This window comes from Gekko japonicus, unplaced genomic scaffold, assembly GCF_001447785.1.
Source record: "Gekko japonicus isolate JY-2015 unplaced genomic scaffold, Gekko_japonicus_V1.1 scaffold439, whole genome shotgun sequence".
NCBI classification, from domain to species: domain Eukaryota; kingdom Metazoa; phylum Chordata; class Lepidosauria; order Squamata; family Gekkonidae; genus Gekko; species Gekko japonicus.
Window position 1 is genome coordinate 794,634 of NW_015164677.1, and position 19,295 is coordinate 813,928.

The 19,295-nt window shown below is 44.6% G+C and overlaps 1 protein-coding gene across 1 annotated transcript in view; it reads right to left on the bottom strand.

Annotated features, from left to right (window-relative positions):
• Positions 1–19,295, bottom strand: part of CADM2 (cell adhesion molecule 2) — a 342,074-nt gene that overhangs the window by 156,447 nt on the left and 166,332 nt on the right. The window contains exon 6 of the mRNA XM_015409285.1: positions 15,314–15,404. Within this exon, the coding sequence (XP_015264771.1) occupies positions 15,314–15,404 (91 nt within the window). The remainder of the gene's footprint in view (positions 1–15,313; positions 15,405–19,295) is intronic.

Genomic DNA, 19,295 nt, shown 5'->3' on the forward strand with positions numbered 1-19,295 from the left:
AAACTGTACTCTTTATATCCTATTCTTATTTATTCAGCAATATTTCACTTGGGCAAATGGAAAATTAGATCCAAACCTTCATTTCTTTGCTGTTTTGTTTATAGCAGACACAATCATAGTAAAGTCTTCAACATGAAATATTCTATATAGATTAATGTATTTTGTGCGTTTTGATTGTTTCCTGCAGATGATGCATAGTTTGTATGCATGTGCGTGAAGCTGCTATGGCCTGTGGCCAATACACCAAAACCAATCTATCTGAAAGCCCTGCTATTATCTAATTTTTAAATACCTATATAGATATTTCGGAAGAGAAAAGGAAGAGCTTAATTTTTTTCAACTAAATTTTTAAAACCTATTTTTTCTATATTATAACTATTGAAGAATTTCCAATAAACAGATGAGCATGGAAGACATTTACCTTCTCAAAAGGCAGCTGATTACATAGGCTGGGATACACCAGAGTGTTTCCACAGACAAAAGGATTTCCATCCAAGTAGCACTACTTTCTTGCCTTATCCTTGCCTTATAAATCTGAAGAAAAAAATAAAAAAATTATCCACCCAGTCCCAAATGCCCACCACAAATGCTGCTTCTGAGGGGCGCAGGATCCTCAGGAATGACATTTTGCATTACAGCAGGAAAGTGGATCTGAGAAAGTCATGCTCCAAGAGTGGAAATCCATTTACAGAAATTTGATTCAAACCACATTCTTGAAAACTAACGCTTCAACTTTTACTGTTCAAAATAAAACACTATTCGAACCATTTACTAATTTTCTAAAGATTACTACCCCCGGCATTATACAGCTATAGTTATAGCTAGATAGGTAAGCTGGTTATTTCTTTGTCTTTTTCAATATAGCCGCTTCAGTTTTATGGATGGACTAGGAATAAGTCTCGTTGTGGAAATAAATACAACGGACTCTAGAAAGAGGCTGTGGGCAGGTGCTCTGGCCTTGGGCACTCAGTGTCAATTTGTTGTGGTGACCTCAGCAGGGTATAATGACACAGAGCTTACCGTTTTCTCCAGGGGAACTGATCTCTACCATCTGAAGAGCAGTTGTAATTCTGAGTGATCTCCAGCCTTCCCCTAGAGGTTGGTAACAATGGATCCCCATGAGGGAAAGGCTGGTTTGGAGGGTGGAGTCTATGGCATTGTACCAGTCTGAGGTCCCACCCCCTCCTCAAACCCCCCCTCTCCAGGCTCCACCCCTCAAATATCCAGGAATTTCCCAGCCTAGAGTTAGAACCCTGTCTCCTTCCCAGCCAACCATCAACCTACCTTTATCTCCCCTTCTGACTTCAGTTTTCCATCTCCTCCCCCCTTCCTTCTGGATAGTAGTTGTAATTCTAAGTGATCTCCAGCCCTCACCTGGAGATTGGTAACAATGGTTCCCCAGGAGGAAATGGCTGGTTTGGAGGGTGGAGTCTATGGCACTGTACCTGTCTGAGGTCCCACCCCCTTCTCAAACCCCACCCTCTCCAGGCTCCACTCCTCAAATATCCAGGAATTTCCATACCTAAAGTTGACAACTTTATCTCCTCCTCTCTCAGCAGCCTCTTCCTAGGTAAAGTTCCGTCTTTCTTGTTAGTGGGGAGCAAAGCAGCTTACTTCATTCTCCTCTTCTGCTTTGTGATCTGTACAGCAACCCTGCAAGGTAGGTTAGGCAGAAAGTCTGGGGCTGGCCCAAAATCACCCAGGCAGCTTCCATAGGGAGGCTCCTGATGAACAGGAGCAAGCAGCCAGGACTAGTGAAGTAACACCAGTCAGGAGGCATGAAGTCACCCTGAGAGTGCTGGCAGGCCTAGGGTTGCCAACAAAGACAGATTGATGCAAAGGAGGATGGGAAAGTCTCAGTATCTCTATTTTTGCCTTAAATTGGTTTTGATGTGAGAAATGAGAAAATGCCAGAGGCTCTGGATGGGTGCCCCATGGTAAATGGACCAAACAGTTCCTAAAGATTTTCCAAAACTCTGTCGATAATTCATTTTCTACACTCACAGCATCCCCTGTCAGAATGCAATACATCCCCAGCACTTTGAATTAGCACCAGAGCTTTAAGAGCTCTCCTGCTGTCACCTGGAGACTGGCAACAGCTTGTCTGGAGGGTGGGCAGTATGGCATTGTATTTGTCTGAGGTCCCCCTCCTCCTCCTCCTCAGACCCCACCCTCAGCAGGCTTCATCCGTAAAATATCCTTGAAGTTTCCAACCTGGAGTTGGCAACCCTATGTTCTTTCCAGACAACCATCAGCCTACCTTTATCTGCCTGTCTGTCTTCAGGTTTACATTCTTTCCCCCACCGCAGCCTCTGCCTAGGGAAAGGGCAGTCTTTCCCTGCAGTGGGAACCAAAGCAGCTGACATCATTCTCCTTTCCCCCGTATGATCCGCACAACAACCCTGTGAGGTATGTTAAGGTTGAAAGTCTGTGAACGGTCCATAATCCCCCAGGTAGCTTTTATAACATGAACCTGGGACCTGCACACCATCCTCTGAAGCACTCTCAGGTACATATCTGTGGCAGTAATGGGGTGACTGCTGGCACCTTTTCCTATCATTTTTTGCCTTGCGGCGTTTTGCTCGTAGTGTGATCTGTTTTTTTTTTGTGGTGTGGCATGGTTGTGTTATTGGGTTTGTGTCTTTTGAAGGGGAAGTGATGTGTTGTGAGTGAGGACATATTTTATCTCAGAATACACCAGGTTGCATATGCAAGTGACAGTTCCAATTGTCTCGGGGGGGTGTGTGTGTTGAGGTATGGCATGAAGTCCAATCAACTTCCATATGCAAATGACTGTGAAATGCTGGCCCAATAAGAGAAGAGTGGCCTAGGCTGCAGTGGGTGGGAGAGAGCTCAGGCAACACAGCCAGTGGATAGAGACACCTTATGATTGACACATCACAAAGCCAACTGATTTTGGAGTGCATAGAATGTTGTGGGACCAAATTATACATAAGGACAGGATACTATATTAAATTTACAGCTGATACATATCTCATGCTGGTAGAGTGTGCTCCATAGAAACAAAGTTCCTTGTACTTGCAGATGGAGCTAGGTATCAAAGCATCAACTTTCAGTTTGCTTTTCTATTCACAAAGAAAGCATAATAGTTTACCTGAAACTGCAGAATGATAGTAGCCCACAGAACAAAGCTTCACATCAACATGGCTACCCACCTGAAAGTAGCCCATAGAGTCACACATATGTGCTTTTTACCAAGAGGAAAAGCAGGAGAACACAGTAAGATGACAGATCTGCAAACCTAGGATTATTATCAGTCATCACTGAAGCTTCCCTATGTTGTTCAGGCAGGTCAATATATGGAACACCATATGGTTCATTTACAATAAGGCATAATTGAGTCTCAGCAAGAAAGGTGGACTATAAATGAAGTAAATACATGAACTGCATTTTTCTGATTTTTCTTCTTAAATGGCAGCTAGGAAAGCCTCAGGTACATCTTTCTAATTCTAATAGCCATTCTAAGTGTTTATTGATGTGAACTTAGAATCTGCTCATGAAAAAACTTGGATATGCTATGCTTAGGATTTCTAAATTTTGGGAATTTTCAGTCACAGATCTGATCACACATTTCATTTCCATGACTGAAATTTGAATTCTGTTATCTAGAATTGTATTTATTCTTTGATTAAGAATTTTCATGTGCCTAATATGATGCCACTGTCCACTGCCCTCCCTCAGAGGCAAGATTTTCCCTCTGTTATTCTTTCTCTTTTGTGACTGAGCCACTCTAATTATCTGCTTTCTTCTTTCCTGAAGAATTCTGGCAGTTCCACCCTATCACAGTATAATATTTTGGCTGTTTGCTCAGCCCAGGAACCTGAGGGAAGGAATGGGAGCCCCCTTTAATTTATATGACTTAAATGAAACTCCAGAAATTTTTATATTCCAAATTAACAAAATATTTTATTCAACATAGAGCGGAAGGGTCAGGTGAAAGCAGGGATAACATTTCTGAGGTAACTCAATATGGATAAAAGTTTGAGTCCAGTGGCATCTTTAAGACCAACGAAGTTTTATTCAATGTATAAGCTTTTGTGTGCAAGCACACTACCTCAGATACAGTGAAACAGAATTTCCTCAAACTCTACATACAGGAAGGTGGACAGCCATCAGGAATGGTCTGTCAGAGGATTTCCAGTTTATGGCGCCATGCTAGTGGACGCATCTCTCGAAACTCCCAGGGAAACGTTCTGCACGCCAGTGGTTGGGAAGGGGGGGGCGATTGTTCACCACCCCGCCGGAGCCTTTGCAAAAGGCTTCTAGCCATGGGGATTTTGAAGGGTGGCCTCTTCGCCAGCGCATTGCTGGAGAATTGAGGTGCTCTTCCTCCCCGACAGCCCTGCCGCTGCTGCGTCCATAATGGAACCAGAGCCACCAACCGGGACAAGCATTGGAGATCGGGCATATAAAACATACCTTGAGCGAGGTCTTCAGACCATCAATGAACTGTGAGTCGAGTTAAATGCTGGGAATTTAAAAGAAAGCCCCCCTGGGAACAACGGGATGAGCGAGTGGGGGAGGGGTCCCTCCCATATGCATAAAAAGAACAGTGATTTGCCAAGGGGAGCTGAAGCAAAAGCGTTGAAATCTGTTTTTAAAAATCAACCAGAGTGCCAATAAGCGTTTGGGTGAATTTCAGAGACTTTAGCAAGTTCTTTTAAAAAAGTAAACAATCCACAAACATGGCATGGAAAAAACCAGAGAAAGACAAACAAGCAAAAGTAAAACCACCGGGGAGCATGAGCCCCCGACCGGAAGATACCACTGAGTTTTCTAAACTCCTAGCGCACTCTTTGCGCCCTCTACTGGACCAGATGACGAATATCAATCAGCAGCTGACAGCTTTAAACCAGAATCTTGCAGCTCAGCAGCTCCAATTGACTGAAACTACAAAAAAGACGGAGCAAACAGCTGAGAAGGTGAAGGAAATGGATGCCAAATTTTAAAAGGTTAAGAAAAAGGTTCAAATGCTGGAAAAGAAGCAAGCTTTAGATGAACTTCAACTTTTGCAGCTGCAAATGGAGAAAGCTAACCTAGTCCTCCAGTTCCATGGAGTCCCGGAAGCAAAAGAGGAGAATCTAAAGCAACTTTTGAGGGAAGCACTAGCTCCAGTTACAGATTTAAAAATGGAATATCTTGTAAGCAAAATGGATGTGGTTTATAGAGCCTATTCCATTTATATCAAGAAAAATAATCTGCCTGGGGAGATAGTGGTTAGATTCTCAAAGAGACATGTGAGGGATCAGATCCTGAAAGCAACTACAGGAATGCCCTTGAAAATTGAGGAATGCCCTTAAAAATTAGAGGCAACATTATCTGGATTCTAAAAGATATTCCATTTGAAATAAGGAAGAAGAGGAAAACGTATAAAGACTTGATTCTGTTTTTGTAAACAAAAAGCATTCCCTACAGATGGTTGACCCCTGAAGGCGTCATTTTCAAACTGCAGGATAAAAAAGAAAAAAATGACTCTGTTTCTAAAGCGCGTGAGTTCCTGAGACTGCAACTGGGAGAGTCAGGTGAGGACGGCAAGGAAGAAGACAGCAAACTTAGTGATGATATGGACTTTGCTACTTCCAATGAAGACTCTGCCTCTGAAAAGGGGGCAGCAACCCCCAAATGAGAATATCAACTGAGGATTAGGAAAGATAAAACAAAATGAAGGCTGAAGGACTCTGATCTGTGCCTTGAAGATTTTAATGATGCTCTTGTGCTTCTTTTTTAAACAGTTAAACTAATGGTTTTAAAGATAAATAATATAACTTAATCGACCATGTTCAATGTAATCTTAGCATTTTAGACTAACACTGATAGAAGCTTTTGTAAACTTGGGTTTTTAGTGGTTCACTTTTCTTTCTCCCACAGATGTAGTTTCCCCTTCTCTTTTTTCATTGTAGTTTACAGAAAAATGCAATAAAAAATCCCCTATGGGGGACAAAAAAAAAGAAAAAAGAAGGAATGGCCAGTCAGAGCCAAGATGCATAAATAAAGCTGAGATTGTATCAAGGCAGCCAGTAAGATCAATGAATGGCAGCAAATTAGCACACAAAATGCAGGAGCTGGCAAACATGTAAGCATGCAGACCCCCTGTCTCTCAGGAGGGGTTGTTTCATCCAGCAATGGACCCCATCGGGTTGCCCAGGAGTTTATATACCAGGCATCTTGACATAAGTGGACACAAAGATGAACATCAGAACTGGCAGGCCTCATAATCAAGCCTAGGCAGTGACCCTGGGAAGCACGTGAGATCTTGTTCTGACAGCTGAAACTTCCCCTCTGCCCTGCCGATATCTGCATACTCTGGACAATGGATTTGCCTTGCCCCAGAGCTACTTTTTTTCAACCTCAATCCCTAATCCTATCAATCCCACCACAGCCTTCTTCCCCACATTTCCTTCATAATAATAAGACCTGATTTCTACTCCTTTCCCACACTCCAAACTCAGGTGGCTCATCAAGCAGTATTGTTTCCATTTTGAGTAATTTAAATTAGCAATCTATTAGTTCTTCAACTACTGGAAAAGTAACCCAAATTTTACTTTGTATCTAGAAAAAACCTCCAGTCTCTTTTGTTCATTCCTGGGAACGCTATTCAGCCATTCACAGACACCTCTAGCTAATCTTATCAGAAGCACATTAACACCTTAGTTTACACTGGACCTCAACTCTAATGCAAACTGTCACAAGTTTTTCAGGACTTTGTTTATCCCAGGAAAGCTATTTTTTGGTATTATTTTGATGCACAAATTTCAGACTGCCTCAGGACACAATTTTCCTATAAAAATAGCATTCAGAGCTCAATCTCTGTGTGTCTGCCCCGGGCACCTACCGGCAGTGCACCCCCAAAATCATTTGGGTTCCTTCCATCTTCACAGCTTCTCATCCATGGACTTCTACACATCTGGATAGGTAATTATAAGCCCCAACCCAGGGCTGGTATTGGGGGTACCACTGGACTCAAGCTTTGTTCTCACATCTGTTTGTTATCCCTACCATCTTAGATTTTAAGAAGCAGAATGACTGCCTTCAGTTTCTGGGGGTACCCATATGGTACCGGTTTTTGATATATATTGTTACTGTTAAATGGTTGTCTTCTGTTAAACTTTGAAAACTTAATAAAATGTCTGTCTGTCTCTGTCTGTCTGTCTGTCTGTCTGTCTGTCTGTCTGTCTATCTATCTGTCTGTCTGTCTGTCTGTCTGTCTATCTCCTTTAGGACCTAACAAGATTGGGAAATTAAAAATAAATTCTTCCTATAGTTGGCTGTTCTTGCTTATTCACAACCAGCAATGGGTGGGGAGTAGTTTCAGCAATCACAGATGCAAATGTCCTGAATATTTCCCCACATAAATAGTTTATGGCCTGTAGTAATGCCCTTGATGGTTTAGTTCCCAGGCGGCTCCTCATTCTAGGCTCCACAATCAGGGGGCTCCAGCCCAATCAGCCATCCATGTCTCGACACACCTGAGTGGTCCTGGGCCCTCTCCTGCTCTGTGCCACCAACCCACCCTGGGCATAGAATAGGTTCATCAGGTCCTCCCTCAAGGTCTGAATTCCTCCCAGGAAAGCACTCAGGGCCAACCAAGACTGGCTGGTCTCACCCAAGTCCACACAAGTTTCCAAAGGCAAGAATAAGATCTTCCAAGATCCTCGGGATCCTCTGGGGGGCCTCTGGGTACTTACTGGGGCCAAGGACCTCCGAAATGTTTCAAGAACTTCTGAGTCCTCCAAACCTGTCTGGAGCACCCAAGGTCAAAATTGCCCAGCAGGCCACCCAGCAAACAGCCAAGCAACTGGCCCCTTGTAGGCTGAGGCCAGACCACGTCAGCAGACAGCCATATCAATGAATGCTGGGCCAATGTCCAACTGAGCAGTCCCAGTAAGTCTTCCCTCTTCCACTGTGCCCTACTTTACCAGCAAGCGGCTGGTGTAATTTCTTTTTTCCCCCCTCCAGTTTATTTAATTTTCTTTGTATACATCATATCATTGGTTTACATTTTTCATTCTTGTGAGTCTTATTTACTTTCATTATCTAGCTACATATAAAACATTTTCCATCTACTTTCAAATGTTTCTTTACTTTTGCCTTGTAGCCTTACACTTAACCTATCCATTTCAGCTACACATATGCGGCTGGTGTAACTTCTGTCCCTGCAGCAGTTAGTTTATCGTGAGACAACAGTCTCCAATTTGGCTGGTATAATTTGGTTGAGCTAGTGGTTGTACTTTGCTCAGTGGTGTTCAGCAGTGTTCAGTGTTTCTTAACGGTGTTCAGTGTTTCACTTGGGTTTGCTTCTGAGAGTTGAATTGCTGTTACAGTGTTCTGAACTCAGGCACAACTTGCTCAGCTTATTGATAATATCAACTACTAAATAATATCAGTTCCTAAAATACACTGGAGGGTAGCCAGGAAGTTATCAAAAAGGTACTAAAAAATCTGACAACAGCGGGAGCTTGGCTTAGAGCTCGTGCCACAGCACCATCTTCTAATGTAAGCCATTTTTGGGACCCCAATACAGAGAAAGGTGGGGTATAACTTAAGTAAATAATCAATTATTTTCTATGAAAGTGCACACTAACGTTCATATACCAAATGATTTACAGAGCAATCCTGAGCCGTGCCAGTATGCCGCCAGTCACCTCCCTAAGGGGATAGTTACGTGGTGGCCAAATGTGTAAAAAGGTGCCCCAACACTGTTGCTGTCTGCTGCTGCAGAGGCATCCATGTTGATTCTGCCTCAGCATTCCGTTCCAGCTTAGTTGGGACAAAGGGAGGCATGATAGATAGGGCAGCCAGGACCAATGGCAGCCATGAGTCAAGGAGGCAGAGCCAAGCACCTGTCACTGGCAGGGGGTGGAAAGGAGTGGGCCATAGGAGCAATGCTCCTCCTCTGCTGAACACCCCCCCCTTAAAGAGATAAGCTCCCATCACAAGTCCCGGCCACCAGTCAGTGGGGAGGGCCGCATCACCCATTAGCCTCGCTGACACCCCATGGTGGCAAAAGTGCACAGGACACCAGAAACTGATGAGGGACAAGAATGTGGATGTCTGGGAGCTCCCTGCTCATTGCCATCTGCGGCAACCAGATGCCTGCCTGTGCCAACCCACATGCCACCTCTGTCACATGCACAACAGGAGGGGCAGGGGGTGCCAGAGAGGCTCAGAAAGAGGTTGCCCAGTAGCCTCTCGATGCGCTCCAGTCCCTCACAAAAATCCCTCACTATAGTAAGAAGCCCATCCAGCTGCCCAGCAGCTGCAGTTACAAATGCTGCCATTTCCTCCATTTATTGCTGCCCCCTGCCAAAGGCTTTCTGCCACTCGCAATGGCTCCCCAGCTGCTCCCACTTGATTGCTGCCCATATGGAAGAAAGAATGGGTGGGATGGGCCATGCCTGATGTGGGCCCTGTGGCTGGAGGCCTGGCAAGTGGCTGGAGTCTTCCCTTCCTCCACAGCACCAGGAGCCACATTCCCTGGCAACAGGTGGCCAGGTTCAGGGCTTGTCTGGGACTATGGTTACGTTCCCAGTACCCATCTGTGGCAGCTATCTGAGCCTCTGGGCTCTGAAAGGAGTATCAATGCTGTGAAGATGCTTCTATGCCACACTATGCCCCTCAATCCTGCATGTTTGAGGCCATCAGAAGCCCCCCCCAGGGAAAGGGACAACAGTGCTAGGAATATCCACTGGGTGAGATGGTCATGCCATGCATAAGTTGTACCCCAGGTTGGAGACCAAGGTGTAATTTCTGTGGGCACTATGGAGCAAGGGGGGATTCATGGAAGGGACTGCACATCCATGCAGATGGCCAGTCCCTCCATGGTACAGGCCCCCGGCTTCCACCTGAAGGCAGGTGGACACTCCTAGCTCTGTGGGCACTGGGCCCCAGGTTGGTTTGGATGGCTGGGACCTGGCCTGGCACACGTAGTGACATCATTAACCCACATGGTAGCCATTGGGCAGGGAGGCCATCAAATAGGGTGACACACATATCGACTGTGGAGCCCTTCATTTTCGCCATTGGTGCCTGTGGTTGCCCAGCAGATGGTGCTATGAGCTGTCTGAGTCCAGCATGTTCATAGGCAAATGTACTTGGGGCAGCTGGGATCCAGATGTGCCAAACAGGCCTCCATAGGGCCTGTGAAAGCCATTAGCACACATCCATGGCATTTGTGTCTGTGCTCACTCCTGTGGCAGTACATCTCCCCCCAAGGCCCTCCCCCAACTGACTCAAGACAGTTCATGGGACAACCCTACAGATTTTGGGTGTGTAGTAGAGATGGGCACAAACTGGGAAAATGCAGTTCAGTTTGTGATGCACCTACTGATTGAACAGACTGTCATGAACAAAAAACCTGTTTGTATGAGTCCATTCAGTAAGTGTATCCTTTGGTGTGCTAGACATACCAAACTCACACTAAATCTGTGGCTGATTCTCCTCTACCTGCCCTCCAGATTTGGCAAGGATTGGATTTATGGGGTCTGAGTTACGCCCCCACCCCAAAGAAGGTGCCCACAGGGAAGTGTTTTCTGGGGAAATGAAGTGCAGGTTCAGGAGGTTCAGGAGTGTATTGATTGCTCGCCCCCCACATGCTAGACAGCAAAAACACAGTGCATCTCTGGCTAAGTCTCCTCTACCTGCCTCCACGTTTGGTGAGAATTGGATTTATGGGGTCTGAGTTACGCCCCCACAAAGAAGGTGCCCCATATTCCATTGTTTCCACTCGGGAAAAACAGAAGAAGAAGAAGAAGAAGAAGAAGAAGAAGAAGAAGAAGAAGAAGAAGAAGAAGAAGAAGCGTCAGAAGAAGAAGAAGCAAGGTCAGAAGCCCAGCAGAACAGAAACAGAATCAAAGTCCCCAAGAATCTCCAGCAGAAACTGAAGGTGGGGCACATTTTTGTCAACCCTGTAGAACCAGGGCAATGTGCTGTGAGACCACCTGAGACCCAAACCAGCACGCAGTGACATATGTAGAAGTGGTAACTACAAGCCCTGAAGTATATGTAGACGTGGTGTCTCCAAGCCCTAAGAAGGAAGTAGAAGTGGTGGCTTGAAGCCCTGTGAAGGAAGTTGAAGTAGTGGCTCAAAGCTCTATGTATACCTGATACCCAGCCCCCAAAGCCTACAATGACATGTATACATGGTGGCTCCAAGCCCTGAGTCCACCCCTGACACCCAAGCCCCAAAATGTGCAATGATATTTGTGGTTCCAAACTGAGTCCACCCTTGACACCAAAACAGAAGCCAGTGTGCAGTGACATATGTAAATGTTGTGGCTCCAAGCTCTGAGTCCACCTCTAACAACCCAACCTTAAAGTGTTCAATGATGTATGTAGACAAGGTAGCTCCAAGCCGAGTCCACCACTGACACCCAAACAGAAACTAGTGTGCAACAGTGTATATTGATGTGGTGGTGGGAAAGTCTGAGAAGGAAGTAGACATGGTTGGTCAAAGCCCTGACAAGGAAGTAGACATGGTGGCTTGGAGCCCTGACAAGGAAGTAGATGTGTTTGGGTCAAAGCCCTGATACAGTAGTGGATGTGGCGGGTTAAAGCTATGACAAGGAAGTGGATGTGGTGGCTCAGAGCCCTGAGAAGGAAGGTGCTGGGTCAGCCCTGATACAGTAGTAGACGCGGTGGGTTAGAGCCACGATAAGGAAGTAGATGTGGTGGCTCGAAAGCCCTGAGTCCACACCCAACACCCAATCCCCAAAGCATGCTATAACATATGTGGTGGCTCCAACTCCTGAGTCCACCCAGCACCCAAACCCCAAAGCATGCAATGACATATTTTGAAATGGTGGCTGTAAGCCCTGAGAAGGAAGTGGATGTGGTGGGTGGCTTGAAAGCCCTAAGAAGAAAGTAGACATGAGGGATCAAAGTCCCGAAAAGGAAATAGACATGGTGGGTCAAAGGCCTGAGATAGAAGTAGACGTGGTGGGTCAAAACCCTGACAAGAAAGTAGATGTGGTGGCTAGAAAGCCCTGACAACCAAACAACCAAATCTCAAAGCATGACCATCCTCAGCAAGGGATCAAACATGCAGCCAGTATATGAAAGGTGGATGGAAAGGTGGGCACACCCAGACTTTTGACGGGGGCTCCCAAAGTATCCCCATGGCAGCAGGGAGGGTATAATGGATGTGGGTACTCAGTCGAGGTACCCACTAACTAGGGCAGAAACAGACAAGTGCAGAACACAGCCACCAATAGGGGTGTATTACTTGACCCTGCACCTGGGTCCAGAGCACACCCATCCACTGCGGCGAATACTTCTACTTTATGGATAAGTGGAAACATATCTGAAGCTGGCCAGGCCACCCCTCAAGTCTAAAAAAAAAAAAAAGCAGGTTAGGAGGGACACAAAGGCTGACCAGGCATCCACTGAGTTTTGATGGGGGCTCCCCAAAGTACCCCCACAGCAGCAGCAGGGAGGATATAATGAATTTGGATAATTAACTAAGGAACCCACCAGGTAGAGCGGAAACAGACAGGTGCAAAGCCTGTCTGTATTATTTGACTCTGCTCCTACAGGGGGGCATATTATTGGACTCTACTCCTGGGCCTGGAGCACACCCATCCACTCAAAGCCTCCCTACAGCTGTAGCCAATATCTGAAAGAATGATGGAAGGGGGCACCCTGAGACATTTGATGGGGGCTCCCTAAAGTACCCCCATGGTAGCTGGGAGGAAGTAATGGATGTAGGTACTCAGCTGAGACACCCACTAGCTAGGGCGGAAACAGACATGTGCAGAGCACACCCACTGATGGGGGGTATTATTTTACTTTGAACCTGGGTCTGGAGCGCACCCATCCACTCACAGACCCACCCCCATGACCAACACATGAAGCCAGTACCTGGAAGACTGATAGAAAAGCAGGCACCCCCAGACTTTTGATGGGGGATTCCACAAGTACCCCCACAGCAGCAGGGCAGGTATAATGGATGTGGGTACTCAGCTGAGGCACAGAAATAGACAGAAATAGACAGGTGCACAGTCCACCCACCAACCAGGGTGTATTATTCAACTCTACACCTGGGTCTGGAGTGCCCCCATCTATCACGGTGAATACTTCTTCTCCATGGATAAACAGAAGGACAGCAGAAAGGCAGACCAGGCATCCCCAGAGTTTTGACAGGGGCTCCCCACAATGACACCACGGCAACTTGGCAAGCACCCCAGCCAAACACCCCCTTAGGACAAACACAAACAATCCCTGCTCACAGCCCACTCATAGGTGACATTTCTGGGTGGTTCTTCACCATTAACAGAACACATTGTACATATAAGAGAAAAATGGCTGTGATTGTGAATTGTACAAATGGAAAAGGGTAGTCAAACGGGCTTGCATGTACAGGCAGATGTTTGTAGAGGCGGATGTTTGCTATGGTTGATGTCGTTCCAGGAGGTAGGTGATGTGCTGAGGTAGATGTTGGTTGGTTCAAGAAGCAGGTATTTTCTTATGCAGTAGATGTCGGTTCGTGGCATAGGTGTCTGCTTGTGAGGTAGATGTTGTTTGGGTTGGCTGTGAGGCAAGCCCAACCCTGCCCAAAAGAGGCAGCCATCCTTCCACCCAAGCACCAAGAACACAACACGTGGGCCGCATGCTGGATCACTCAGAGAGGAGGAGGAATGGAGAGAAGGGGACACATGGGGGGGGGGACAACCCTAGGAAGCCTGGATCTTACTCTGGCAGGTCTACAGCAGGGTAGTCCAGCAGGGGGAGGCTGACCTTCAGGAGGGCCAACTCGTCCACCCTGGCTGGTCCAGGCAGGAGAGGTGGGGACTGAGAAGGTCTCCCAGGTGGGGAAACACCCACTCACTCTGCACACTGGCAAGAGGACAGGAGAGGAGATTCATGGCCACACAAGAGAGGTCAGCCCTGATGACGGCATTGTGTGACCAGTTATGACAGCCTCACCCTCTTCCTTCCCTCAGACACAGGATTTCCCCTCCATTTTTTTCTTCCTTTCTGACTGTAAAGCCCCTTTATCTCTTTTCGTCTGTCAAGGAGTTAATGGGCTGACCCCGTGGGTTCCCAGGGCAGTTGCACACAAATAATCAGACTGCTGTTATTTTTAAAATGTATGTAAAATGCATGTTATTTATGTAATTTATTATGAAAATTTAATGAAAGTTTAATGAAAATATAGCCAACAGATTACCATAGATGAAACAGCAAAGCAAAACAAAAAAGCTGGTTTTATTTACCTAACATTGTTCAACATTGTTCATGACAGATTGGTTTGTATACTGGAGATGTACAAATTGCGCCAATTCCTAACTTTTTAAACAAAAATAGTACCATGCCATAAAGGTTTGCAAGTCCTTTATGGCTACTAGAATCTGCAACCTGTATCAGGTATCTCAGCTTCTCAAAATAAAATCCAAATTAACCATCTGAAGGGGTTATAGCTAATAGTTACGATGACCTTGTAAGAAACAAACTGTTTTGAATGCTCTTTTCAAATGACAGATTCAGCGTGCAAGATCACATTAAGGTTGGTGCAGGAATGAGTAAACAAATTTCTGGTCAGTCTTAAAAATATACTTCACAACCTTAAAGCTATTTTTAAAAGAGAGATAGTTGAAAAGATAATTTGCATATATCATTAAATTTCCAATTACCATGTAAATGACAACCAAAGCAGGCAGAGAGTTCAGCATTTTGGTGTTAAAAAAGGTGTTGATTTTTGAAGTTTTTCATCAGATAAGAACCTCTGAGAATATGTACCTATCATCATGATGATATGAACAGCAAATAAGCCTGCAATCCTTTCAGGTTGAAATAGTTTACTTTTAAAAAATACCCAGCAGCAGGAGGAGGAGGAGTTGTTTTTTATACTCTGCTTTCCTCTACCTGGAGGAGACTCAAAGCGGCTTACAATCGCCTTCCCTTCCTCTCCCCTCAACAGACACCCTGTGAGGTAGGTAGGGCTGAGAGAGCTCTCAGAGAGCTGTCACTGACCCAAGGTTACTCCACTGGCTTCATGTGGAGGCATAGGGAATCAAGCCTGGTTCTCCAGATTAGAGTCCTCTGCTCTTAATCACTACACCACACTGGCTCTCAACAGGAATGCTTTCCCAAAACAAAAAAAAGGGGACAAAATAAAAGACCAATCTTCCATAGACACTTAATGACGACATGCTTCAAGGGGGTTTTTTTGTACCAGAGATCACTTTACACCCCAGGACAAGAGAGGAAAAAAACCGCAGAGCTTTGCAGTTAGATACTGCAATCAAAGGAGAATAAAGAAAATAACAAAAAAAAAATTGCTTGTTAAATGACTTACAGTGGTTTTCCTTTGGATTCACAAATCAAAGTTATAGATTGTCCTTCTTCTGGCCATGACGTGGAAGGTATAATTTTAACTGAAGGTATATCTGGAGGAAAAAAAATGCTGCATTAAATAAATTTTTTACATCAACATGTTGTACTATGTAAATGATAAAAGCAAATTCAGATATTACTTAAAGGAGAGTTTGAATTCACAGAATCATAGAGCTGGAAGGAACCTCCAGGGTTACACTAAGCTCTTGAGCTTAGTTTGAGATGCTATTAAATGCTGCAGTTTTCCATCTCTGAGTGTTCATGGTATTGAAGTAGCAAATAAAGATATCTGTAAATTATAAGAACTGGAGTGCCACAGTACTACATGCAGAAATTTGAACTGAAAAGTGAAATAAAAAGTGAATTTACTGAAAATGAATGCCATTTCTTTGTAGCAGTATGTGAATATTATAAAAATGAGTGCATTAAATGTGCATTTGAACATGCATATTTACTGCCATGGTACTCTGAGTAACAGAAAACCTTAAGGTAAAAACAAAACAAAAAACATAGTATTACAGAGTATATGCTTTTTGAAATTTCCTACCATTGAGACTGAACTTAGAAAACCAACATGATAGAACTGTAAGGTAATATTACCAAGGCATAATACATAATGACAAACTGTTCTGATTGCTTGGCAGAACTTCTCACCTCTCATGCTGTTTTGTGAGAGTTTCCTGAGCCTCAAGAGTACAATTTCAGGGGACCCAGTGAGTTGAAGCAAAAGTAGCAAAGTCTCATTTGAGAACTTTATACTGTTCATGGTTCACTGGAGGCATGCCAATCTCTGCTAAATTTAAAGTATTATTTATGTTTTGATACAATTAACTTTGACTACAAAAGTAACGTTCATCATGCAGTGCATCATACTCTAATTTAGTGTCATACCAAGAAACTGAATGCAAACAGGACACCGATGAAAGGATGAGGCTAAGATTTCCTACCGAGTTCTGTGCATTGGATCTGAAGGAATACCTTTATTTTTAAGCTCCCTGATACACAGATCCAAAAAATAGTGATTTTTTTTTGAGCTGCACATCCTTATATGGAAGTTCAAGCTGGATCAGTTCATACCTACCCCTACAAGGCTTATCTCTTACCCCAAATGTGTCACTAAGTGATATCATTTTTCACATGTAAACGAATGCTGCCATTCACTAATATAGGAAATGTAGAAGCACTTGTGGTAGTGTCAACTGACTACCACTAACGCTGAACAACCCAGCATCAACCCAAGGGACTATATGGTGGGCAAACCTTATATGTAGAAACTTCTATTTGGGGAGGCTTTTATGAGAGGGGGCAACATCTAGGCTCTCACGGGACCACTAATTGGCAGGTCATTTGTGTCTGTGTGCACAGAACTAAAGTATAGCATATTATCCTCAGTTGCTCATAACATAAGGCCCTGTCTCCACATTCATCCCACATATAGAAATGGAAGTTGCATTAGTATAAGAAAAAGGCAACATATTTCCCCCAAGGGCATTATCTAAATAGGCACTAAAATACTTTTCATAGAATTCCTAGTTATAAGATAGTTACAAGGCATACAGAACACCAGAATTACAGATATGGAACAGAGTATATTTACATGGTTGAACCCAGAGATCCATCAGCCAACAGAACTTCCTCGTTTTCTCCAGCACTGATGAAGTTAATTTCAGGGAGTTATGGGACTTGCATAGAGAAATACATGTAAGGGTGGTGAGGTGCACTGGGAAGAAACCACAAAAAGTGAGAAGAGAGCACAACCACCTTCCTGCCACTTCCATCAGTAGACTGTTCTGATGAAAGAGCAAAGAGGATGTCCTCTTCACCCTTTTCATTACAGAGATTTCTCCTGAGTGGGTGAGCAGGCAAAAATGTGGACAACAAATAAGTGAGAGGTAAGAACATAAGAGAGGCCAATGTGGGATCAGGCCAGCGGCCCATCCAGTCCAACACCCTGTCACACAGTGGCCAAAAATACCAGGTGCCATCAGGAGGTCCACCAGTGAGGCCAGGACACTAGAAGATCTCCCACTGTTGCCCTCCCCAAGCACCAAGAATACAGAGCATCACTTGCCCCAGACTGAGAGTTCCTATCTATACCTTGTGGTTAGTAGCCACTGATGGATCTTTGTACCATATGTTTATCCAATTCCCTCTTGAAGCTGTCCATGCTTGTAGCCTCCACCACCTCCTGTGGCAGTGATGCACACTGGAGCAAAAACAATAATTTCTAATTTTAAATACATGTTGATGGGATCTGAAGTGGCAGAGATTGAGAGGGAAAGAAAGAGATCTTAGGGTTGTAGTGGGTAATACAAAGAAAATATTGACTCAGTGTGTGTCATCAGTGAAAAAACCATGCTAGGAATTATTAGGCAAGGGATGAAAAATAAAACAGCCAAATTTCATAATGCCACTATACACACAACCCTTTCATGGTATCCCAGAAAATTCCAGATACCATCTGGAGACCTGAATAAGCTATTTTTTTATATTTCAGACCAGTTATATCTGAATGCACATCCCTATTCCTATGTTCTTATGACACCTCGTGGGATGTGTTTAAACTGAAACAAAAACAATGAAAAATTAACCTTCTCTCCTGCTATTCCACTCCCACTAGGGTTGCTAAGTCTATGTTCACTGGGAGCGGGGGGCTCCCGGCTGACATCTTGTGCGCACGCCGCACGCACGTCACCCAGAAGTGATGGGAGGACGCCAGGCACGCTGGGGGCGGGGCCACGGCCATACAAGGGAAAACCATAGAGTTTTCCTTTGTATGGCCGTGGCCCCACCCCCAGCGGTACCGGCGTGCCCGCGTCACTTCCGGGTGATGCGCACGTTGGGGTGGAGTTCCCCCCGGGGCCCGATCCAGCGGCACCGGGGAACGGGCCTCTAGGGTGGGGCTTTCCCCGCCCCTCGGGGGGACTTGGGATCCCTAACATCCACTTGAGAGCCCCCCCGCCCATTCCTTTTGTAGAAAAACAATCTATGGCAACTCAGCTCAATACAACCATTCAAAAACTTCATCACTCTACCTAGGATTCTGTAGAAGTACATAACTTTAGATGTGTTTTAAGGTGATTGACAAATTCTTTTCAAAATCTAAATTGAAGAAGCAGGTGCAAACACAATCTTTCCTAAACAACGTAAGAATGGGTATAAAAGCTTTTTTTAAAGTCAACATGTTTCATTTAACAATTCTGTATTTTGGCAGTGAATTTTATTTGTATCTGATAAGGGAAGGGAAGAAGAAAAACACCATGAAAAAAATGTTACTGTATCAGAAATCATTCAAATTATCATTTACCATTATTCAATATTTTTTTACATTTACCATAGCAGGAAAATGATAATGAGCAGTAGATCAGATTCTTGGATTAGTTTATAATGAATTCTTTTAAAATGAAGTGTTAAAAAGCTTAGAAAACTAATAGCAATAGAAGTATTAGTAGAAAACTAATAGCAATATATGTGTGTGTGTGTGTGTGTGTGTGTGTGTATATACACACACACATACAGAGAGAGAGAGAGAGAGATTAGTTTTCTAAGCTTTTTAACACTTCATAACTATACATATATAGTTATAATGATATATAAAGTTATCTAGTTATAACGACAGGGAATAATTAATTGCCCTGTCATATGACTTCTGGACTATACCATGGCTGTTCATTTTACCCAGGGGTCATTTCCTAGAAAAAGAGCTAGGGGGACTCATTAGCATAACTCATTAGCATATGCCACACCCCCTGACATCACCGGAAGTGTGTCATAAGGCCACACCCCCTGACATCACCGGAGGTGTATCATAAGGCCACACACCCCGCCCCCAACGGTCCCGGCCGGCGGTGGCGGCCTTGCAGCTCCACTGCCGAGCCCCATGAGGCGCCCGGCGGTGGACCTGCAAGGCCGGCGGGAGTGCAAGGAAGCCCCGCGAAGGCCCT